Source organism: Tamandua tetradactyla, chromosome 19 (assembly GCF_023851605.1).
Source record: "Tamandua tetradactyla isolate mTamTet1 chromosome 19, mTamTet1.pri, whole genome shotgun sequence".
NCBI lineage: Eukaryota > Metazoa > Chordata > Mammalia > Pilosa > Myrmecophagidae > Tamandua > Tamandua tetradactyla.
In genome coordinates, this window is record NC_135345.1 from 312,115 (window position 1) to 336,583 (window position 24,469).

The following is a 24,469-nucleotide window of genomic DNA, read 5'->3' on the forward strand; positions in this document are numbered from 1 at the left end:
ACAAAAGAATTTCATAAAATTCCATATCCATTGTTAACGTAGATACTTTTATTGAAAACTGTAGCAGTCACCATACTTTATAGAGAGACAGAATTGTTAAAGTCAGAAAGAAGGAAAATATTCCAATTGTCAGCCACTATTCAACATGATTTGGGGCATTCTGGCACATATAATATGGAAAGAGAAAGAAATGAAGTATGTAAGTGAGAAAGAGAAAAAATACCATTCTTCTCAGATAATAACATTGTGTTACATAAAATCTCAGTCAACTGAAAAACGTAGTAGTTACTGTGGTTCATTGAGGTGATTAGATCAACACACTATCATCAGTGGGCACAGATGGAAAGTAGCAGGAGAACCTTATTCAAACAGTAAATAAAAACCTTGAAATATGGTAAGAATGTTCATGTTTGTATGTTGTTATGTTTAAAAAATAAGTAAATAAATTTAACAAAAAAAAACTTGAAATACCCTAATAGGAAATGCACAAGGTCTAAATGAAGAAACTAAATCCTTACAGAAAAATCCGAATAAATGGGTGTTCCTGTGGATAGATTGATGTTAAAATATCAGCTCTCCCCAAATTAATCTCAGTTGATGCACTTATGAGTGTAATCCCAATGGTTGATGATGGAATTTAATGAGCCGATCCTCACGTTCATTTGGGAGAGTGAATATTCAGTAGTAACCATGAAATTTTTGAAAAAGACAAACAAGGGGGATTGGTCGTATCAGGGGAAAAAATTATATATAGTATACCGTATATTATATCATGCATGAATATATAATTATATAGGTAAATAATATATTTCTTTCAAAGGTATGGTAATTAGTGTGGTTTGGGCCTAAGAATAGAATAACAGAATCTCAAGTTTTTAGTTTTTACAGTTGTATATTGTTAAAAATTTTGCAGTGAGTATTATAAAGTAGAGATTTTGAGCACGTGAAGAGGTGAGTCTTAGGCTGTGCCCAGGCTGCTGTCTGGGATCGGGGGAGAGAAGGCCAGGTGGCTGCGTGCCTGGGAGCAGCGTGGCGTCGGCCACAAGCTCATGTGGCTCTTCCGGGTAGGGGTCTCCACAGGCTCTGTGCTCTCTGGATCCACCTTTATCCATGTCCCTTTACCCAGAGCAGTTCTTCTCCAACCTTGAGCCCCGCAGGCCCCTGAAGGCCTACTTGAAGCACTGGGTCAGAGTCCGTGGGACCCGCCGTGTGCCTGCACCCCAGGTTCCTGTCTGGGTGACGGGGGCCCAGAACATCGTCCTGTCCACGTCTGGACTGCTGTGGGGTGTAGAATCCCCAGTGTTCATTATTCCCTTGTATTTTGCCTTTCCAGTTTTATTGGAACATGCTAAAGATTTTTCTGTTTTATTGGTTGCTTTCAAAGGAACTACACATTCCCTTAAAGCGTCTTTTTATTCTTATTGACTTCTTGAATTAAAGCCTTTGCTTGTGCTCTTCCTCCACAATGCCCTTGGCTGGATGTTTCCTGAGCGTCCGGCTGTACCCCTTGGAGACTGATCGGTAGGGTTCCCTGCGTCACTCCTCAGGAGACCGTGATTTTCTTATTTACGTCCTTTTTGTCCTGTTTAATCCAGGAGTTCTAGAGAAACATGTTCTGAAATAGCCAAGTGAAATGATTCTTTTGGGACTGATTTGCTCTTAATTTCTAGTTTTCCTTCTTTATTGCTCACCAGTGATACCTGCTTTTAGAAATTGAGGTTTTCCTTTTTGTCCACTTGGATAGTTTTCCAAGGTGTCTGTTTTTTCTGCTGTTGGGGTTTGGTGGTTAACCTGGTATTTAAGCACATGCCACTGACCAGCCGTGGCCTTGCTGAGTTCCTTTGCTCTCATGCTGTGGCTTCCTCACCTGTAGAATGGGGGTGGTGAAAATACCTGCTCCAGGTACAGGCGAGCATTAAATGGAGCACTTGGAGATGCTGCTTAAGTCGCATGACTGCGTGACGACAAAGCAAGGAGGCTGGCTCAGGAGACCATTAACTGAGGTCTTCCGATCCTGTCCTTCCTCCTGGTAAAGAATTTTATCGTACTTATTGTTTTGTCCATTTCTCTTTGTAGTTCTTGCAGTTTTATTTTATTGTATATGCTGCATTGCTGGTATATGCAGGCTTGTGATTATTATGTATTTTGCTGTGGACTGCATTTTTTCCATTGTGGATTATTCATTTTTTTCTGTTCAGTGTTTTTTTTGCTTTGAATCTTATTTTTTCTGGCATCAGTATTGCCCCAGTGTTTGCTCTTATTTTCTCCGCCTTTTTATCTCTAACCTTTCCACCTGTTCTAGATGTCATATAAGGGTTTTGTTAAACCCATATCAAGGCCCTGTTTTTCAAAAGGAGAATTTAACCCTTTCATTTTTTATTGTGATAACTGCCATGCTCACCACACAAAGCTCTTGGCTTGTGTGTGTCTGTTGTATTTTATTTGTATCCTTTCATCAGATTTTTCTTTTCTTTTTCTTCTCTAATGCTTTAGATTTTACATCCTCTTTAGTTTTTTAGTGGCTGCTCTGAAATTTTGAAATGTGTTTAAGCTTACATCATGTCAGCTTGTAGGATTAATCAGCATCTAAAGTTTTGGTTTGCTAAGGCTGACAAAATGCAATATACCAGAAATGGGTTGGCTTTTTCAATGGGGACTTATTAACTTACCAGTTTACAAATTCTGAGGCAGTGAAAATGTCCACATCAATGCATCAACAGGACAATATCTGGACTCTGAAAACCAGCTCCGGCATCCTCAGCTCCTCTGTCACACGGGAAGGCCCGTGGCACATCTCCTGGTCTCTCCCATCTCTCCCAGTTTCATTACTTTTAGCTTCTGACCTCAGGGGCTTCCTCTCTGAGCTTCTGTGTGTCCTTCTGTCTAAGCTTCTGGCTTTTCTCTCTCTCAACTTCTCTGGGGATTTTTTTTTTTGTGTGTGTTCTCTCTGTTTTATCCTCTTATACAGGACTCCAGTAAGAGGATTAAGGCTTACCCTGAATGAGGTGGGTCACGTCTTAACTTAAGATCTTGCTCACCAGAAGACCCTCCTTACAATAGGCCCACACTCATGGGAATGGATCTGCTTTAAGAGCATGCTTTTCTGGGGTACGCACAGCTTCAAACCATCAGCATTTTTCACCTCTTTATTCTGTTGTTTCTGACCCCTGCCCTGGACCACCTGTCACTGTTCACACTTGGTTCAAGTCATCAAAAGTTCTGTTCCAGATTATTTTTTGGCAATTTTTATCTTGTTTTATGCTTCTGCTATTCTAGGAATTGTCACGTAATAATTTTATTAAACTTTTGGAATGGTATTAACCATTGCTTAGATTTAACAAAAAGTCTTATAGGTATTTTGGCTGTTTTGGTTGTTTTGTTTAGATTCCATTATTTGGTTTATCCTTTGTCTTCTTTCAGGGATTCTGTTTTGTATTGCTAGGGCAGGTCCTCGAGTGATTTCTTTTCAGAGAATGTGTGCAGGTAGTAAACTTTCTGGGCTCTTAATGTTAGGGCAATGTTTATCTTCCTCTTGATATTTGAATGATAATTTGGCTGGGTATAGAATTCCAAACTCAAAATAATTTTCCCTTATAACTTTTCAGAAAAATCTTTCCTAAATCACTCGGAGAAATTGATTGCATTAGGCACTTTTAACACTGAGGTTTAAAAAAAAAAAAAAGGAAAAGAAAAACAGGTGAAATAAGTAGTACAAGCCACCCAACCTTCCTCAGGAGGGGCCTGAGCAGGCCAGCATCCACCAGGCTCGCCGCTTGTTGAGTACTATTCCAAACATGCTCTTAATGATACGTTTTTGCATTGTCAGTCTGCTTCCTCTACTGCTGTGTGCCAGCTGAGGCATGGCCCCACCATGTCCCAGAGTTTCCTTACTCTCCCTGCTCTCCGTCGTTGATGGAGGCAGTCATCGTGGGGCAGTAATCTCTCATGCTCGCAGCATTTCCCCAGCCAGCCTCGTCCTTCCCTTGTGCTCTGGCAGTATCCTGCTCTTATGCCACGAGCTGCACCAGCTGCCCGAGATGACCTCTGCACGGTGGCATGTTCTCCCTACCAAGGCCTGTCGACAGGGCCTCCGGCTGGACCCGGACACACAGGGGACTGTCTGCCTGGTCTTCTCAAGAGCCCTGGGCACTGTCAGCCACCCCTTGCTCACCCAGGCCATTCGTCGGCTTCCTTCATCCCCATCTCTGGGTTTGCTCAGGCTTCCTGTGCCATCTCCTCTTTCCTCCCCATTAAACACCAGCCCTGTCGAGGTGCTCTTCTCACTCTGGGCTCTCTTCCTGGCCACCTCCTCACACCAGCTTGTCAACAGCCTACAACCCAGACCTCCCTGAGCTCTCACATCTTGTCACAGTTGCCCTTGCGTTTGCATCTCCAGGGCATCCGATGTCCCCACAGCAGCATGCAGTCAGAGCTTATTGCCAGAATACAAAGACTATAGCTAGGTTAGAAACCCAAGGGCTGTTGCTGGTGTAGACAGCAGCTATGACTGCATGTGAGCCCCATGAGGGGTGCGTCCAGAGGGCCCCAAAGAGTCTGGGAGAGGAAAGGGAGAAAGAGGTTACCCCCAATCAGATACTTGTAAAAGGCAAGTTTCCAGGTAACCATGTGTTTGAAACCTTAGAACATTTCTGTCCAACTAATGAATATAGTGAAATTGGTTGTTTCCATCTATGCTGGAGAAAGTAGGGAAGGAAAAGGATGAGCTCAGAGCTTATCCTCAAATCCCCAACACAAGCATCGCTAAATGAACTGAAAGTTTCAGTGTCTACCCTGAGAGAAATTCTTAGCTTCTCTGTTAGTCAGGGTTCTCTGAAGAAATAGAACCAACAGGAAAGATCTATGAAATATGAGATTTATAGAGGTGTCTCATGCAACCTTGGGAATGGAAGAATCTAAAATCCGCAGGGCAGGCTGCGAGGCTGGCGGCTCTGATGAAGGTTCTGAATGAATTCCACAGGAGAGTCTTGCTGGCTGGAGAAGCAGTGCAAGAGTCTGTCTTCTTCCTTAAAACCCTTCAACTGATCGGATTCTCTCACTGTGGGAGACATGCCGTAGTTGATTAGCCACTGATGCTATCAACTGACTGATGATTTAAGCTTTCCAGTTTATCAACCAACCACAAAATATCCTTGCAGCAACAGTCAGGCCCAGGCCAGTGCTTGTCTGACCAGACAACTGGGCATAATCATTTGGCCAAGCTGACAGCAGAACCCAACCATTACAACTTCTATAGTGGCAGAGCTGAAATTTCTGAATTCAAGATTCTCAATCTGCTGCTGGCTGAATGACAACACAAATTGAATTCCCAACCTTAAAGGATGTCTGTGAATCTGAGAGTTGGAATGGGGACACATGGGCAGATCCTGATGAGGCTGTGAACATAAAACCTATAAATTTTGCTGAGTCTTATTTGCCAGTAGAGCAGCCTTTACACCCTTGTCTGTGGAAGTTGGACCTTTTTTGCCTTTGGAAATTTTAATAGACTTTCCTGAGGTAGTTAAAGGCATTGCTTGTTCTCCTCAGAACCCAGCCCCACCACCCCTCTTTGCTTCCACATCTATCATTTGACTCAAGTCTCGGCAACCCCAAAGGGAGAGTTAGAAAGGGTAACCCTGAGAAGGTGCATTGGCACACCAAAGAACTGCATGTGTATTTTCCTGTTTTTGCAAGTGGAAATCGGGGATATATGTGGAAATGGTTAGTAAGGGTGTGGAATAATGGTGCAGGGATGACAAAGGTGGGTCAGGCTGAATTTTTTAATATAGGCCCACTAAGCAGAGATTCTGGATTCGGTGTTGTAGCTTGAGAGGATAAAAAGGGCTCTGCGGCTTAGAGAGATGGGAGTGTTAGAGTGGATTTACCATGGAAGACCTGCTCACATACCCCAGAGGACCCGTCTTCCAGCAGGACTGTGAGGAATACATTTGTGAGCTTGCTCCATCAGCCCTGAAGAGCTCTGGCTCTCATCTCTGAAGGTCAAATGTTACTATGGGAACTGGTGCCCCTAAGCTAGGATACTTAAATGCAGTGGGGATAATTGGATCACAGGGAAGCAGGGCAAAGTGGCAGCACTTAATTGCCAAACACAAGGCAGGTGTGGCTACCGTTATGGACAGCAGAGTCAAAGCAGTAAACCGAGTAGATTGACTCACAGAGGCCTGTGGCATTGGCCATTAAATCAGGGAATACCTAGAAGTAAAGCAGGTGACAGTCTACTATATTCTTACAGAAGAGTTCTAGGTCAACTGAACAGAAGTAACACTGAATTAGAAAAACAGAGCCGTGGCCCCTTAATCAATTCCCAGACTTGAGGCAGTTTGCAGACCCAGAGCCCCTTGCATGAGGGGAGGGCGGGTACCCTTGGGGAAGGACCCTGCTACCCTGCCCAAAACTTAAACTGTCAGTCTTCCCCTCAGCCTTCCCAGAAACTTATGACCTCTTACCAGATGACTGTGCATTGGGGAAAAAGAAATGATCAGACAGTTTGGGGATTATTAGGTATGCTTGAAAGTGTCATTAATTCCAGGAAAGCCAAAATGTCACTCTGGTCCACCATTCAGAGCAGCGAAGTCAGGTGACTGGTGGAGTTTTAGCTCAGGTCTGTCTCACAGTGGGTCTAGTAGGTCCCTGGACCCATTCTGTGGTCATTTCCCCAGTTCCAGAATGCATAATTAGAATAGACATACTCACGAACTAGCACAATCCCAGTTGGTTCCCTGATTTGTGAAATGAGGACTATTATGGTAGGAAAAGCCAAGTGGAAGCCACTAGAACTGCCCCTACCTAGCAAAATAGTGAATCATAAGCAATACCAGATTCTGGGGGGGGATTGCAGAGATTAGTGCCACGCGTAGGGACTTGAAGGATGCAGGGGTGGTGATTCCCACCACATCCCCATTCAACTCTTCTATTTGGCCTGTGCAAAAAGTAAATGGGTCTTGGAGGATGACAGTGGATTATCGTAAGCTCAACCAGGTGGCAACTCCAATTGCAGCAGCTGTTCTGGAGGTGGTATCATTGCTTGAGCAAATCAACATGTTCTCTGATACCTGCTATGCAACTATTGATCTGGCAAATGCTTTTTTCTCGATTCTGTTAATAAAGACCGCCAGAGCTAGTTTGTTTTCTTCTTGCAGGGCCAGCAATACAGCTTCACTGTCCTACGTCGGGGGACTCTCAGCTTTCCATCTCTCTGTCATGATCTGAGTGCAGGGACTCTCCCTTCCATACTGCATCACACTGGTATAGTGCATTGATGGAATTATACTGATTGTATAATAGTGAACAAGAAATAGCAACTAGTCTAGACTTATTGGCAAGATATTTGTGTGTCAGAGGGTAGGAAATAGATCCACCAAAAATCCAGTGGATCTGATGAATTCTACCAAACATTGCAAGAGTAATTAGCATCAGTCATTCTGAAACACTTCCAAAGAATTCAAGAGACAAGAGTACTTCCTGATACATCTTATGAGGCAAACATTACTGATACCAAAGCCTGGTAAAGACATCACAAGAAAAGAAAATTACAGACCAGTTTCCCTTTTGAATACAGATGTAAAAATCATTAATAAAATACTAGCAAACTGTATCCAGTGATATGATGGGTAGATCCATGTGTCAGCTGGGCCAGGTGATGATGCTGAGTTTTCTAGGCAAGCACTGGCCTGTCTGTTGCTGTGAGGACGTTTTGTGGACTTAAATCATCAAGTTGATTGGACCTGTGGCTGTTTCCATCTACAGTCGGCTAAGGGGAATATCTTCCACAATGAGAGATGTCTAATCCAGTCCATTGGAGGCATTAAAGGAGGTGAAAGCTTCAACAGTCAGAAGACAAGACATTTTCTTCAGCCAGCCAGCTTCTCCTGGGGAGCTCATCGAAGCCCTTCATTGGATGCCCGCTTGCAGCCTGCCCTGCAGAGCATGGACTTGTACATCCCCACAGTTGTGTGAGACACTTTTATAAAATCTCATACTATTTACATTTATTTCCTGTTGGTTTTGTTTCCCTAGAGAACCCTGAATGGGTTTGTATCCTGAATGATACAAATGTCATATTAAAAAGATCATACAAAGAAGGATTGTAGGAAAATGGCGGACTAGGGAACTCCAGGAATCAGGCCGGAACAGTCGGGATCAACTGTTTTGTTGCTCTGAAGTCTAGTGGAACATTGTGCTGCACCCAGAGAAGAGCGGAAGAGGCTGGTAAATTGCAATAGAGCTGGTGAATTTCACCCTCTGTGCAGTGGCTGCCATCCCTCATCCCCCAGTCCTGCGGCAGGCAGCTGTGGGCACTCTAACACAGACTCCTGGGGTAGCTTCCTCGTGTCACAAAGGGCTACAGTGACCTTGTGTGGTGTCACCGAAAATCTGGGGTGTGTTGTCTGATCACTGTCAGTTTTTGATCACCTGTTTCAGATCATTGTTTCATCCCCCCTCAGGCAAAAGCAGCAGAAGATTAAAGAGGCGGTACTGTTTTGTTTCGTTTCTCTTTCCATTCCCTGTTTGAGAGCAAATGTAGTTTGGAAAAGCCAAGAGTTGATGGATCCAGCCCTCACAATAACAAAAATGACAACAAAAATAAAACCCTTAGTAATCTTGGAGAAATGAAATTATAACAGAGTAACCCGCAGAATGTCCAGTACTCATCCAAAATTTACAAAGCACACCAAGAATAGAAAGTAGAACCCATTCACGGGAAAAAAGAATTTGCCAGGAACCATCTCTGAGGAAGCTCATACATTGGAACAATTAGTCAAAGACTTTAAATCAACTATTTTAAATATTGTGGTGGATAGAATTGTCTACTCCAGTTGGAACATTGTTTTGGGTTGTTAAAGCTGCCGGAATGCAATATACCAGAAATGGGATGGTTTTTAAGAAGGGAATTTAAGTTGCAAGTTTACAGTTCTAAGGCCGTGAAAATGTCCAAGCTAAGGCATGCAGGGGAAGATACCTTGACTCTTCAAATGGTTTCCCCAGGGGCATTTTCTTTCTACGTCTCCAAAGGTCTCTGGCTGCGTGGGCTGTGTCAGCACTAAAGCTTTTTCCAAAATGGTTCCCTGTTAAAGAGCTCCAGTAAGCAGCCCCACCTTGAATGGGTAGAGACACATCTCCATGGAAACCACCTAATCAAAAGTTAACTATCCACAATTGGGTGGGTCACATCTCCATGGGAACAACTTAATCAAAAAGATCTCACCCAGCAGTATTGAATCAGGATTAAAGAACATCCTTTTCTGGGGTACAAAACAGTTTCAAACTGGCACAGACATTTCTCGGCTTTGGCCATTATTCTGTTGGTTCTTGGCCTGTTGCAAATAAGATCTCTTGAAGATGTTACTTTAGTTAAGGTGAAGTAACCCAACTGAATCAAGTGGGTTTTTATGTAGATTGCTGGAGTCCTTACAAACAGAATGAATATAAAATGAAGAGAGAAACCACAGCCAGAACCCAGAAGAGAAAGAAGAAAAGGCTTCTATGTGTATTACCACGTAACAAAAACGAAGGAACCCCAAGGATTGCCAGCCAGCCAGAGACCCCAAGAAAAAGCAAGCCTTCTAGCCTCTGGTCATGAGCCAATAGATTCCTGTTCTTAAGCCAACCTTTGGTACCCTAATTGTTTTAACAGCTAGGAAATAAAAGCAAATATGGTCAATGAATTAAAGAAATCCATATATGAAGAACTTAAGGAAATTAGAATATGTAATCTGGATAAAATAGAAAGATGGGAATTATAAAAAAGAAACAAACTGAAAATTTGGAGCTGCTAAGTACAGTAATTAAAATGAAAAATTTGATAGATGGGTTCAATAGCTGATTTGAATAAGGAGAAGAAAATCATCAAACTTGAAGACAGGGCAATTAAAATTACCCAGTATGAGGAGCAGGAAAAAAAAAAAGAAAGAAGAAAACTGAGCAGAGCCTGAAGGGACCTGTGGGACATCATCAGGCGTACCAGAATATGCGTCGATGTATCCCTGAAGGACAAGAGAGAGAAAAAGATGAGAAACAGTATTTGAAGGCATAATGGCGAAATGCTTATCCAATCTGATGAGACATGAATATAAACATCCAGGAAGCTAAAGGAACACCAAACAGCATAGACACCAAGATAATTCCACCATGACACATTGTAGTGAAGCTGTCAAAATCCGAATACAAAGAGGTTCTTGAGAGAACAGCAAGAGAGAAGCAAATTGTAACATACAAGAGCTTCTACAGGAGATTTACTGTAGGTACGAAAAGGCAGGTTAAAGTAAAAGGTGGAAAAAGATACTCCTTGCAGAGTAATCAAAGCAAAGCTGCGGTGACTATATTATCGTCAGAGAAAATAGGCTTTAAGTTTAAAAAAGAATACAAGAGACAATATTCTATATTGATCAAAAGTTCAATCCAGCAAAAAGATATGATTATAAACCTATCACAACAGAGCTCCAAAATATATGAAGTAAATACTGGCAGGACTGAAGGAAGATACAGTTCTAGAATAAGACTTGGAGCCTGCAGTACATCACTTTCAATAGTTGTTAGAATATTAGAACAGAAGATTAATAGGGAAATAGAATATATGAATGATACTATTTACCAGCTAGACCTCATTTATATTTTAGAACCTTGACTAACAACAGCAGAATAAACATTCTTCTCAAATCCAGATGAAACACTTTCCTGGATTGTCCATATGTTAGGTTGCTAAATCAAATTTTAATAATTATAAAACTCTGAAATTATTCAAAACATCTTTTCTCACCACAATGAAATAAAGCTCAAAATAGAAGAAAAATCCGAAAATTCACCAATATGTGGACATTAGATAACATACATTCAACAACCAATTCAGAAATCACAAGGGAAGTTAGAAAATCTATCTTGAGATGAAATTGAAAATGCAACATAATAAAACACATGGAATGCAGCAAAGGCTATGATCAGAAGGAAATGTATGCCTCTGAATGCTTACATTAAAAGAGAAGATCACAAATTAATAATCTAATTTCATACCTGGAGAGACTAGATCAAGAAGAAGAAAATAAACTGAAAGTTAGTAGAAAGAAGGAAATAATAAACATTAGAGCAGAGATAAATCAAGACAGTAGAAAATTAATAGTGAGAATCAACAAACCAAGAGGTGGTTATTTGAAAAGATCAATAAAATCAATAAACCTTTAGACAGTCTGACAAAAAGAGAGTGATTACTCAAATAACTAAATTCAAGAATGAATTTGGGACATTACCATAACCCTTGCAGAAACCAAAAGGATTACAGGAGGTTCTGTGAATAATTATATGCCAACAAATTTGAAAACTTTGATGAAATGGACCAGTTTCAAGAAACATACCAATTACCTAATCTGATGCAAGAAGGAATAGAAATTCTTTTAAGAAGATTTAGCACCAAGGCTTTTCAATATCTTGCAAGTACCAGAAGAGGAGGGATTACTTCCTAACTCACTCTTGGAGATTACCATTACCCAGATACCAAAGCAGGATAAAGACAGTTCAAGAAAAGAAGATTTCAGGACACTATCCCTTATGAATATAGCTGCAAAAATCCTCAACCAAATACTGGTAAGCCAAATCTAACAGTATATTAAATGTATGTATTACAGTGCAACCGAGTAGGCTTTATTCCACGATGTTAGGATGGTTCAACACAAGAACTCAGTCAGTGTAATATATCACATTAATAGAATGAAGGGAAAAAACACGTGATCATCACAGTTGCCATTCTGTTACTAGAAACAGTCAGAAAACCAGGAACAGAGTGGACCTTCCTCAACATGATAAAGGACATTTATGATAAACCCACAGCAAATGCCTTAATTTGCTGGTATTTGGGAAGAAGAAGCATCAGACACAAGGTTTTCACAACCACACAGTCACATTGTGAAAGTTATACCTTTACATAATCATCTTCAAGAATCAAGGCTACTGGGACACACATCTCAGCAGTTTCGAGTACTTCCCTCCAGCCAGCCACTCCACTACACCATAGACTAAAAAAGGATATGTATGTAATATGTAAGAGTAATCTCCAGAATGACCTCTCAACTCTTGAAATCTCTCAGCCCCTGAAACCATTTTGTCTCATTTCTCTCTTGCCCCTTTGGGTCAGGCTTTCTCAGTCCCATGATGCTGGGTTCTGGCTCATCCTGGGAGTCGTGTCTCATGTAGAGGGAGGGCAGTAAGTTCACCTCCTGAGTTGGCTGAGAGAGGGGCCACATCTGAGCAACAAAGAGGTTCTCTGGGGTGACTCTTAGGCCTAATTTTAGGTAGGCTTAGCCTGTCCTTTGCAGGAATAAGTTTCATAGGGGCAAACCCCAAGATCGAGGGCTCAGCCTATTGATTTGATATCCCCGTGGCCTACGAGGATATCAGATTTCCTGCAGATGGAGAAATTGGACATATCCCCCTTTGTCTCTGATCTCCCAAGAGATTTTGCAGCACTTCTTTATTCTCTACCCAGATCAGTCCAGCCTGTATCGGGGCATCACACTAACCTGGACAAGCCAACAAGATCTCACTCCCTTGTCAAGATTCCATTATTTATGGTGTTCAACTAAACTGACCGTACAAGTTAAATCAGGCAATGTACCACCCCAAATACAAATTTTGCTCCAAATAAACATCTCTCCCTTTGGTCTCACACAGAAGTTGAAGTTTTAAGATTTGGACCATGTCATCTTCACCCCATATTCTGCTCTCCCTTAGTCCCTCCAGATCAGCTTCCTTCATATCTCTACTCAAAGTCTGATCCCTTTTTCAGCTTCTTAAACGGTTCCTGTATGGGGTCGTGCTGGCTTCCATAACTTCAGAGCTCTAACGCTGAGTCTCAGGTATCATATTAATACCTAAAGTTTCTGGGAATGACCAGGTTATAAACAAACAGCCAGGAGCCCTTTTTGTGAAAGGAAACACTGATCCTCAAATTCATATGGAATTGCAAAGGGCCCAAATAACCAAAACAATCTTGAAAAAGAATAGGATTGAAGGGTTCACTTCCTGACTAGGAAACTTATTGCAAAGCTGTAGTGCTTAAAACAGTGTCGTCAGGTATATAGATAGTGGAATAAGTTTTGCTTTTTACAATTAGGTTTTAAGCTGTCTGGAATTGATTTTTTTATGTAGCCTGTGAGATGGGAGGATCAGCGTTTGTTCTCTGGTTGGGTGGGCTGGCTCGGTAGCATTTGCCTCTCAGGCCCTTTCCCTCCCCCCAACGTCAGGGCTCTCTTCGTCGGTTGTCGTCTCTTGTGCTGAACCACAAGGAATCACTAAATCACAATTATCTGTTGTGCTGTGGATGTCTTGATTTCTAGCAGGTCGAGGGCCCCTCATTTTCCCTCTTCAGAATGGACTTGACTAACTCTTGGTTCTTTGCTCTTCCAAGTATATTTGAAGGTCAGCTTGCCAAAGTCCCTCTACAGTCTAGAGATTTTATTAGAAAACATTGAATAAATTAATCAGTTTATTTTGGGAAAAAATGAGATCTTGACAAAGTTGAGCCTTCCTCTCCATGAGTGGGTGCATCCATCCTTTTAGGTCTCGAGCACCACTCAGTCCGCGTCCTGACGCTCTTCGCAAAGACCCTCCTCCCAGCTTCCCCTGGCTGTTCCCATAGCAAAGAGCGCAATTTTAAAAGTTGCAGTTACTGGTTGCTTCCTGCTGGTTTTTAGGAATGAGTCAGTTTTTGTATGATGATTTTCTATTCCGAAAGTTTTGTGATTGTTCTTGCTAGTTTTGATCTTGTGGGATTCTCGTGGGCTGTCCAGGACGGTTTCCTGGAGACACACTCGATAAAACCAGTATGCCAAAAGTCAGCTCTGGGGCGTGGGCAGGGCGGGTGCATTTGGGTCCCGAGGCCACCACGCCACGGGCAGTGGGAGCTGAGCCTGTGCTGCCTGAGTCTTGCGAGGGGCCCGCGAGCTGCCGAGCCCAGCCAGCTGCGCCCTGGCCATCCGTGGGCCCACTGCTTCCCTGTCCCCAGTCCATCTGCGAGGCTCGGGGCAGCCCCTGGCTCTCGCTCCCGTCGACTCAGACTCCACACCTCCTGGCTGGTGGTGCCCTGCGGCCTGGCCTAGCACAGAATCATCTGGAAAGAGTGTCCTGCCCTCCCTTTGGAACCGTGTGCTCCTCATCCATGCCTTGTCTGCCTCGTTTGGGCCCAGCCCCTTGCCAGATGGATGGGTGGCAGTACCTGTCTCAAGGTTTGCAGGAAAGACTTACAGCATTTCACCATGAAGCCTGATAATTTCCCTCCATTCCTAGATGAACGAGTTTTTATCACGAGTGGGTGTTGAATGTTATCAGATGCTTTTCCAGCATCTATTGATGTGTAGTCACTTGATTATTCTCCTTTAAATGTTAATATGATAAATTGTATTCGTATATTTTTCTACTGTTAAAGTCATCCTTGCATTCACTCCTGGATAAACGGAATTTGACCATGATTTCATAAATATATTTCTGGATTTGGCTTGCTAATGTTCAAATGTATATACACTCGTTTGGAAATTAGCCTATGCGTGTCCTTTTCATGTGCTTGTGGTATCAAGGTTATCTGAGTCTCATAGCTCTTCTTTTCCCATTTCCTGGCCTTTGGGAAAGTTTCTATAAGATTGAGATTATCAAAATTTTTAATGTGTAGTAAAACTGTCTATAAAAAACCAACAGATCTTGAGGGGTTTTTTTTGGGGGGGTTAAGTAGATTTTTAGCTACAAATTAGATTTCTTTAATGATTTTAGCCCTATTCAGACTTCCTGTTCTTTTTTTAGTTTACCTTGGTAAACTATATTTTTAGAGAGTTTCTCCCTGGACTTAAGTTTTTAATTCTTTTGACACAACAGGGGTTATAGTTATGTCTGTATGTCTATTCCCAACATCAGTTTTTTGTCTACTATTTTTTCTTGATCATCCATGCCAGCTGTAGGACTCTCTTCTTTTTTGTTATTACTTACTCCCTTTCTTCTACTCTTTTTAGGTTTACCCTTTTGTTTCTTTTCTAACCTCTTGAACTGGACACTTGTATAGTTTGCAACTATACCATTGGTTCTAAATATTTTTAAATTTTCATTCTGATTTCTTTTTTGACCCACGAGTTATTTTTTAAAGTATGTATTGAAAATACTAAACAGCAGATTTACTGTAATCAGGACACAGAGTGGTATAGTTGTAAAGATACAGATAGGGTAGGTCAGTGAAACAAATTCTTGAGTCTAGAAAGAAACGCTTAGATTTATCATCAGTTGATTTTCGGGAAAGGTGCCAAGGCAATTTACTAGAAAAAGGGTAGTATTTTCAACAGACGGTGCTGGGACAATCCACATGAACCTCACAACAGACGCACACAGAAATAACTCAGAATGTGAAAGTTACAACAGTCTAATTTTTATGAGAAAATTCTTATGACCTTGGATTAGGGCTAGAATTATCAACGTCAACACAAAACGATTAACGATCAGTAAAAGAAAAAAATTGATGAAGTGGACTTCATCAAATTAAAAATTTTTAGACTTCTAAAGATACCATTAAGAAGATGAAAAGACAAGCCACAGAGTGGAGAAGATATTGATATTTACTACCAGAAATAGTAAATCCTATTTCTGATAAGGAACTTGTATCCAGAAAACGTAACTCTTATAACTCAATAATAAGAAGGTAAACCACCAATCAAGAAATGGGTAAAAAGGCTTGAGGAGAGGCTTTGCCAAAGGAGATGTGTGAGCAGCTCATTGGTTGCAAGGGCAGAGCCACCGAGTCTCCCATGCAGAGCGGGCTGGCAGCCTACTAAGTGCTGCCCTAGAGAAAGACGAGTGTGTGCACACACAGATTGGCACACAGGTTCCACTCAGCACTGTCCGTGGGAGCCAAGTCTGGAAGCAGCCCTGTGTCCCTGGCAGAGGACGGGGTGGGCAAAGCATGGTGAGCCTTGGTAACACTGGGCCAGAGGCAGGAGACACGCTCCTCAGGCAGGAAGCAGAAAGTGCGCTTGGCCGGGGTGCCCACGGAAGAAGGGCACTGGAGTCTTTTGGGGGTGAAGGCAGTGTTGTAAAATGGGATCATGGTGATGGTTGCACAGCTCTGTAAGTTTACTAGACATCATTGAATCGTGCACTTAAAACAGCTGTATATGTTGATTATACCTGGAGGAAGCTATTAAGATTCTGAACTTGTTTCTCTTTAACATTTTTATTGAGAAATACCCACACACATATAGCCCATATTATACAATCAGTGGCTCACAATAGCATCACAGAGTTGTGTATTCTTCACCGTGGTATAAAAAAATGTTCTAAAAATGAACATTTGCATCACACCAGAAAAAGAAATGAAAAGAAGAAAAATAACTCATCCATCCCATATCCTTACCCCTCCCTCTCATTGGCACACAGTATTTCAATTTACCCAACTTTTACCCTTCATCTTCACCTATTATTTATTTGTGTTTTATCCTTTTTTTTTTTTTTTTTTACTTACCTGTCCATACTGTAGATAAAAGGAGCATCAGGCACAAGGTTTTCACAATCACACAGTCACATTGCAAAAGCTATATCATTATGCAGTCATCTTCAAGAAACATGGCTACTGGAACACAGCTCTACAGTTTCAGGTACTTCCCTCTGGCCACTCCATTACACCATAAACTGAAAAGGAGATATCTATATAATGCCTAAGAATAACCTCCAGGATAACTTCTTGACCCTATTTGAAATCTCTCAGCCACTGACACTTTATTTTATCTCATTTCTCTGTTCCCCCTTTTGGTTGAGAAGGTTTTCTCAATCCTGAGTCCCAGCTCATTTCAGGATTTCTGTCCCACATTGCCAGGGAGATTTTCTACCCCTAGGAGTCATGTCCCACATAGGGGGGAGGGCAGTGAGTTCACCTGCCGAATTAGCGTAGAGAGAGAGCCCATGTCTGAGCAACAGAAGAGGTTCTCTGGGGGTAGCTGTTAGGGCTGATTTTAAGTAGGCTTAGCCTGTCCTTTGCAGGAATAAGTTTCATACAGGTGGAACAGAAAATCGAGGGCTCAGCCTGTTGAATTGGTTGTCCCCACTGCTTGCAAGAATATTAGGAATTCCCCAAGTGGGGGGAGTTTAATTTTCCTCCTTTCTTCCCAGTCCCTCCAGGGGGGTCTGCAAGTATGTTTTTATTCTCTGCCCGAATTACTCTGGGATCTGTCAGGACATTGCATGGACTGGAACAAACCGAGATCTCATGCCGTATTCAAGATTCCATGTAATTATGGTGCTCGAATAAACTGACATACGCGTTAAATTAGATATTGTGCTTACAAACATATAAATTTTGCACCAAATAAACATCTCTCCCTTTAGACTCACGTAGAGGTTGAAGTTTTAGCATATGGATGATACTGTCTTTAACAGTGTATTCTCCCCTCCCTTAGTCCTGTCCAGGTCAGCTTCATTCGTATCTCTACTCAAAGTCTGATCCCTTTTTCAGCTTTCTGGGGTCTGGGGTAGTGTTTGCTTCCATAGCTTCAGCGCTCTAACACTGAGTCTCAGGTGTCACATAAATACCTGAAGTTTCTGAGAACAACCAGGTTATAAACAAACAGCTCAGTACCTCAGAATTTAGAAATGACAGTTTCCACTCCTGAATATGTGTGCCTGCTGGAAGAGCTCACGTCTAGGACCCTCACAACAGGCCCGGCTTGTGGATTATAGTCCGTCCTTGTGAGTGAGGCATGTGGAAGGTTTAAGTGGAGAAGTTGTGCCCTCTCCCTGCCGCTGTTCCCACTGTTCCTCCAGCCCCAGAAACCACTTTGTGATTACTTCCTGTGGCTTTATGCAGATCTGGGAAAAAACGAGTATATTTCTTACTTTCCCCGTTCCCTTGCACAGCAAGGCCCTGAAGGTGTCATTGCCACAACCTGCCTTTTCCACATCCAGATATGCCTTGTGTCCCGCGGCTGTGCAGCGCTTTGAGGTTGGCCCTTCCCCCCAGTCTGTGCAGCGCTTTGGGGTGGGCCCTTCCCCTCCGGTCGGTGCAGCGCTTTGAGGTTGGCCCTTCCCCCCAGTCTGTGCAGCGCTTTGGGGTGGGCCCTTCCCCTCCAGTCGGTGCAGCGCTTTGAGGTGGGCCCTTCCCCCCCGGGCTTTGCAGCGCTTTGGGGTGGGCCCTTCCCCCCCAGTCGGTGCAGCGCTTTGGGGTGGGCCCTTCCCCCCGGTCAGTGCAGCGCTTTGGGGTGGGCCCTTCCCTGTCTGTGCAGTGCTTTGGGGTGGGCCCTTCCCCCTGGGCTGTGCAGCGCTTTGAGGTGGGCCCTTCCCCCCCAGGCTGTGCAGCGCTTTAGGGTGGGCCTTTCCTCCCGGTCTGTGCAGCGCTTTAGGGTGGGCCCTTCCCCCCGGGCTGTGCAGCGCTTTGAGGTGGGCCCTTCCCCCCCGGGCTGTGCAGCGCTTTGAGGTGGGCCCTTTCCCCCGGTCTGTGCAGCGCTTTGAGGTGGGCCCTTCCCCCCCGGGCTGTGCAGTGCTTTAGGGTGGGCCCTTCCCCCCAGTCTGTGCAGCGCTTTGAGGTGGGCCCTTCCCCCCCGGGCTGTGCAGCGCTTTAGGGTGGGCCCTTCCCCCCAGTCTGTGCAGCGCTTTAGGGTGGGCCCTTCCCCCCAGTCTGTGCAGCGCTTTAGGGTGGGCCCTTCCCCCCAGTCTGTGCAGCGCTTTAGGGTGGGCCCTTTCCCCCCCGTCGGTGCAGCGCTTTGGGGTGGGCCCTTCCCCCCCAGTCAGTGCAGCGCTTTGGGGTGGGCCCTTCCCCCCCGGTCTGTGCAGCGCTTTGGGGTGGGCCGTTCCCCCCCGGGCTTTGCAGCGCTTTAGGGTGGGCCCTTCCCTGTCTGTGCAGCGCTTTGGGGTGGGCCCTTCCCTGTCTGTGCAGCGCTTTGGGGTGGGCCCTTCCCCCCGGTCAGTGCAGCGCTTTGGGGTGGGCCCTTCCCCCCGGGCTGTGCAGTGCTTTGAGGTGGGCCCTTCCCCCCGGGCTGTGCAGTGCTTTGAGGTGGGCCCTTCCCCCGCCCCCGGTCTGTGCAGTGCTTTAGGGTGGGCCTTTCCAGGTCTGTGCAGTGCTTTGGGATGGGGCCTCCCCATGGGCTGCAGTCCATGCACCTCTGCAGCGTCTCCGCCAGTGACTGGATTCCATCTGGGTTTTGTTCTCGGGCTTGTGGCTGCTCACCTTAGTTGGGCGTTGTGAAGCGTGTGTGGCCCAGTGTCTGCAGCCCCATGCACCTGTGAAGGCTGTGAGGGGAGGGCAGGGTCGACCCAGAGAAATGCTCAGGCCACCGCACTGCCCCTGTCCATTCTAGTTTGCTGCGAGGTGGGTCCCACTAGAGAGGGCCCATTCTTGGGGAATTTTCTCCTGGAGTCATTAAGCTTTTCTCTTAAGATCTGCTTTATCTAATATTATATGTCACTGTTCTTTTGGGTAGTATTTTCCTGGTATTTCAGCTGTTTAATTATATATCTTAAAAATGACACAACGTAGAATTGGATTTTTTTTTTAACTGAAATCATAATTACTTTCACTGGCAAATTACTTTATATTAACTTGATTACTGGTAAATTTGAGTTTGCTTCTGCTTGATTTTAGGCTTTCCATTTACATGTTTTCTGTGCTTTTCCCTTTCTTGCTTTTTATTTAAACAGTAAGTTTTCTTTAATCTCTTTTTCCCATATTGGTTTGCAAGTTATATGTTCTATTTTGTCTCTTTTAGTGGTTACAAAACTTTTGCAGAATGTTTACATTTAAAAAGAGCCCAAAGTTAACAGTCTCTCTCTCTCTTCCTTCTCAGCTATACGAGGCTCTTGGCTCAGTCTTCCCCAAGGCTGTGGTCAGTCTGCCCATGAGCGCCTCCCCCCCGCCCCGCCCCCACCCGCCCCAAGGCTGTGCCACGTGGGCTGGCTCAGATGCTCCCACTTCTTCCCGGAAGTAGCTCCTTTCATTCTGAACTACATCTCTTCGTTGTTATTCTCTGTTTTTCTTTGTAAATGGCTTCATTTCGTTCTCACTCGGGAACGGTGCATCTGCTGCTGGTGTTCTCTTGGCACTGTCGGGAGGTCCCCTTGTCTTCTGGGCTCAATGGCCACTCTTGGACCATCTGCTGTTGGGTGAAGGTTCTCTCCGCCGGACCTGCCCTCTGGGCCACTCTTGGGGTAGCCCTTGTCCTTGGCCTAGAATGCCAGCACGAGTCTGGGTGCTGCTCCTTCGTATTTTTTCTCTTCTGGATTCTTTTGCCTCCTGATTCTGAAGATTTATGTCTTTCATCATTTCTGGGAAATCCTCACTTGTTTCCTGAGTTCTGCCTCTCCCACCAGAACACCTGTTATGGGCATGTGGGCCTCTTCATGCCTTTGTTTACTTTATTGTAGTAATTTAATTTGGCATCTTTCTGTCAATTCCCTCAAATTGGTCTTTCAGAAATTTTATTCCATCTTCATTCGAGACTAATCTGTGGTTAAGCCATTGAGTTTCTAATCATAGTGTCCTGTGTTTCTTTTATGTCTTTGGTAATTTTAGACATTTGTATTTTGTAGTTGCAATCTGTTGGTTCTTTTATCTGAGTTTCTTTTGGGCCCAGTTTTGCCCAAAAGAGTTGTTTTCCTGTGAATCTTATAATTTTTTATTGCATTGTATCTTTTTTTGTGTATGCTGTATGGCAGGGTCACATTTCATTATTTTTCCATGTGAGTGTCTGATTTTTGCAGCACCATTTGTTGAATTTTGTTTGTTTTGTTTTTCTTCTTTATTTGTTTGGAAAGTGCATGGGCCAGGAGTCAAACCCGGGTCTCCCGCATGGCGGCGAGGATTCTATCACTGAACCACCCTCGCAGCCCTTATTGCACTGTGTCTTAAGCAAAGCTTTCTCAGCAGCTTTCCTATGTTGCCTGGGGTTGGGCTTGTTCTCCTTGGTAGATTCTTTTTTTGTCTCCCATCTCCCCTGGGTATTGTGATCCTAGAATCACTTGCAGTGAAGTTTTTCCTGGGAGCCCCTGTCCCCTTCACACTCTGTAGTCCCAGGGACCTTCGGACCTCTGGGAAGATGACCGTGAGCTTTCACAGCTGCGCCTCTGCTCTGAGCCTGCTCTGCTCCTCTCTGGAGGGTTTGCGGTCTTCTCTCAAGCCCGCGCAGTGGCGTCCTTGATGAAGCCTTTCCCGTGTGTACAGCAGAGCCCTCAGCTCTGCGACGACAATGTCCCCTGCGGATAGAGGCGACAAAACAGGTTCCCAGAGACCAGCCTAGGGTCAGAAACAAAAACTCTTGGGTTGTTTTCAAATATTGTGTCAGTGAAACAATTAACTGCTGGACTATATTTTACAAAATGGCAAAGAATAAACTGATTTTAAGATACTGTGTGTAAAGTGATTGAAATGAAATTCTTTTTCTACAGCTTTGAAGTTAAAGCAGAGTTCTGATTTCAAAACAAGTCAGCATTTGAGGTGTAATTGCATTAACAGATCCCTGTGGCAGCCCCAAGGAGAGCCCTTAGCCCTTCTCGAGCCCACATGCTTTCCCCTCCAGGTGAGCATCTGTCTGGAATGCAACAGCAGCAAACTACGGGGACTGAAACGGAAGTGGATCCGCTGCTCAGCCCAGGCCACCGTCCTACACCTAAAGAAGTTCATCGCCAAAAAGCTCAATCTCTCGTCTTTCAATGAGGTAATTGTTGGGCTGTAATAGAAAATATAGCAGGTGGCTTCTTATTTGCAAAAGAGATACTCCTAAAAGTTAAGGTTTAGGGTTTGTTTTTTTGTTCTCCTAACCCTGTTTAGAGATTTTAAGTTGGAAGAAAAGCCGTCTCAGTTCGTTTGCCCCCGATAGTGTGATGGGGTGGTGGTGAGGCTAATGGGTGCCGTGTGGCAGGATCGCTTCCCATCCCAGCAGTGGAGCCCTGTGCGGGACCGAGGGAGGTATTGGGACTGGGCCACAGGGTGGGAAGGGCTGGCCTGCTGCCCCGGGGGGTAGGCCAGAGGGCCAGCCGCTTCTGTCACTGGGAAGCTTGTTGTCTCCTCTTTCAACAAATACTGTTTGAGCAGCCGTTTTTAGTGCTGGCCGTAGGAAGAATGACACATGATAAGTCCCCACTCCCACGGATACATGGATGGGGGGGGATGGAAGATGCTTTCAAATAGTGACCGATGCTGAAAGTACCCTGGGCCTGGTAGTGTGCACAGGCGCTGGAGCAGGAGCCCACGTGGCACAGGGGGCCCCCTCGGGGCTGCCGCTTACACTGACGTGCAGATTTCCAGCAGGAGCCGCCTGTGCATGGGGAAATATAAGAGAAGGCACTGGACAGGCCCCCAGGATGCGTGTTTGATGGGGTTAAAAGATCCCTCAAGCTGTATGGAAAATGCATTGCTGGGGTCCAGAAATGGAAGCGGGAGAGGCCAGCTGGAGGGTTGAGGGGTAAGGGCTAGGCAAGACCCCGAGAGATAGACAGGCCAGAGGCATTAGGACAGACTCGTGGGCACTGGAGGTGTGTTTGGAGCAAGGGCCATGGGGACTGTGTGTGGGTGTGGACGGGGCAGCTGCGGGAGGCAGGTGGGCACAGCCCCCATCACACGCAGGGTCCCCAAAACACATGGAGGGCCCCCAAAACACACGGAGGATCCCCATCACACAGAGGGTCCCCAAAACACACGGAGGGTCCCCATCACACAGGGTCCTCAAAACACACAAAGGGTCCCGAAAACACACGGAGTGTCCCCAAAACACACGGAGGGTCCCCATCATGCAGAGGGTCCCCAAAACACACAGAGTGTCCCCATCACGTGGAGGGTCCCCAAAACACACGGAGGGTGCCCATCACACGGAGGGTCCCCAAAACACACGGAGGGTGCCTATCACACAGAGGGTACCCCAAAACATGCAGAGGCTGCCCATCTCATGCACAGAGGTCCCCATGTGGGAGAGGTATGGCCATCCTCTGAGTCCTTGGCTGCACGTGGACTTGGACCCTGGGGGACCCAGGAAGGCCCTCAAGGGGAGTTAGAGAGGGGGTCTCAGCCCGGGAGAGGGCAGGATCCAGTGGGACAGGGTGGGCTGGAGCCCCCAGCAGCTGAGGCAGGGTATGGCCTCGTCAGGGGCCTGAGTACAAGAGGCTGCCTGGGGAAGCGGGGAGAAGGGAAAGAGAACGGGAGAGCTCTGCCGAGTTTCTGCGGTGGTTCTGGTCTGGGAGGTTTTTTTACTGTGAGGGGAAGTGGAATAGGTGGTGGAAGCTGGCAGGCTGGGTAAGGGCAGGTGGAGGTACTGCCACTCGTGAGAGGTGTGAGCAGGCCAGGGGGGCATTGAAGAGTCTGAGACAGGGCCGTGTGCCTCCCACGGGACTCAGGAGGGTTCCTGGGGTCCCTGTGTCCAGGCAGGGGAAGCCTCAGCTCCCTTAGCCACATTATGGGGAGATTGTGAGTGCTGAGTTACCAGCACCTCCCAAGTTCTGGGGAGACAAAGATGCAGACTGATGGAAGGAGAGAACTCTTGGGGGCCAAATGCCCACCCTGCCCTGGGGCATCCTGCCAGGGTCCCACCATCCTGTCTCGCACAAACAGCTGGTGCGCCCACCTTCTTGCTCCCTAGGAGAGAGCTCAGGAGGGTCTGGGAGCGGCTGAGCTGTGGGAGTGAGAACGCGCAGGGCCCGCGTGGGAGCCTGCATGGCGGTATGGCCTGGTGCCCAGGCCTGGCGTGTTTTAGGGCAGGCAGCACACGCTGACCCCCTTGGCCACCAGGCATGACCCTTGCAGTGACTTGCAGTCCTTGAGTCCTTGGGATCAAACCAGTGCCTCCGTTTCTGTGACATCGTGGGCCGGGGGAAGGCGGCTCAGGGAGGTGGGGGCAGGCCCAGGGCTTCCGGGTGTCCTCACCAGCTGAGCACCAAGGACAGACGCCCAGGAGTCGCCCAGAGGAGCGAGCAGAACCGAAAGCAGGGGCGGGAGGCATAGCCTGTGGGGGGTCTGAGGCCAGAGCAGTGGGAGCCAGGGAGGGGCCTATTTCCCCAAGACCCACTGTGGAGGAAGCAAAGTCTCTGCACAGAACTTCTCGCGTGGTGCGTTTTCATCTGCTGTGCCAGTTCTGGTTTGGTGTGAGGAGGGTAAATGGATAAGTGACCAAACTGCCATAAATTTCCATCCTTATGTGATTCGGGGAAAATTATTTTGGAGACATTTAGAAGTTTTATTCTTGAAGTTGGTCCAGCTGGCACCTGAATTGTTCCATTGTGGAAGCAGGAGGCCAGGAGGCCATGGTGTGTCGGTGTCAGGGCCTCCCTGAATCAGCCTTTCTCCTCCCACCAGTTGGATATATTATGCAATGAAGAAATCCTTGGCAAGGACCACACACTCAAGTTTGTAGTTGTCACTAGATGGAGATTTAAGGTAAGAAAGACTAAGTTCCTTTGTAATAATGACTTATATTTTGTTATCAGAATCTGCTACAGATGGCAGTTGCTTTTCTGTGCATAT

General features: G+C 45.5%; 1 protein-coding gene across 4 annotated transcripts in view; it reads left to right on the forward strand.

Annotated features, from left to right (window-relative positions):
• The window catches only part of PCGF3 (polycomb group ring finger 3), an 89,630-nt gene that overhangs the window by 59,633 nt on the left and 5,528 nt on the right, over positions 1-24,469 (forward strand). For 3 of the 4 annotated variants that reach the window (XM_077136169.1, XM_077136167.1, XM_077136168.1), the window contains 2 exons: positions 21,537-21,674; positions 24,302-24,382. In XM_077136169.1, the coding sequence (XP_076992284.1) occupies positions 21,537-21,674; positions 24,302-24,382 (219 nt within the window). Of the gene's footprint in view, positions 1-7,764; positions 15,337-21,536; positions 21,675-24,301; positions 24,383-24,469 lie in introns of those variants that run through there. The other variant, XM_077136170.1, reaches the window with a different exon arrangement.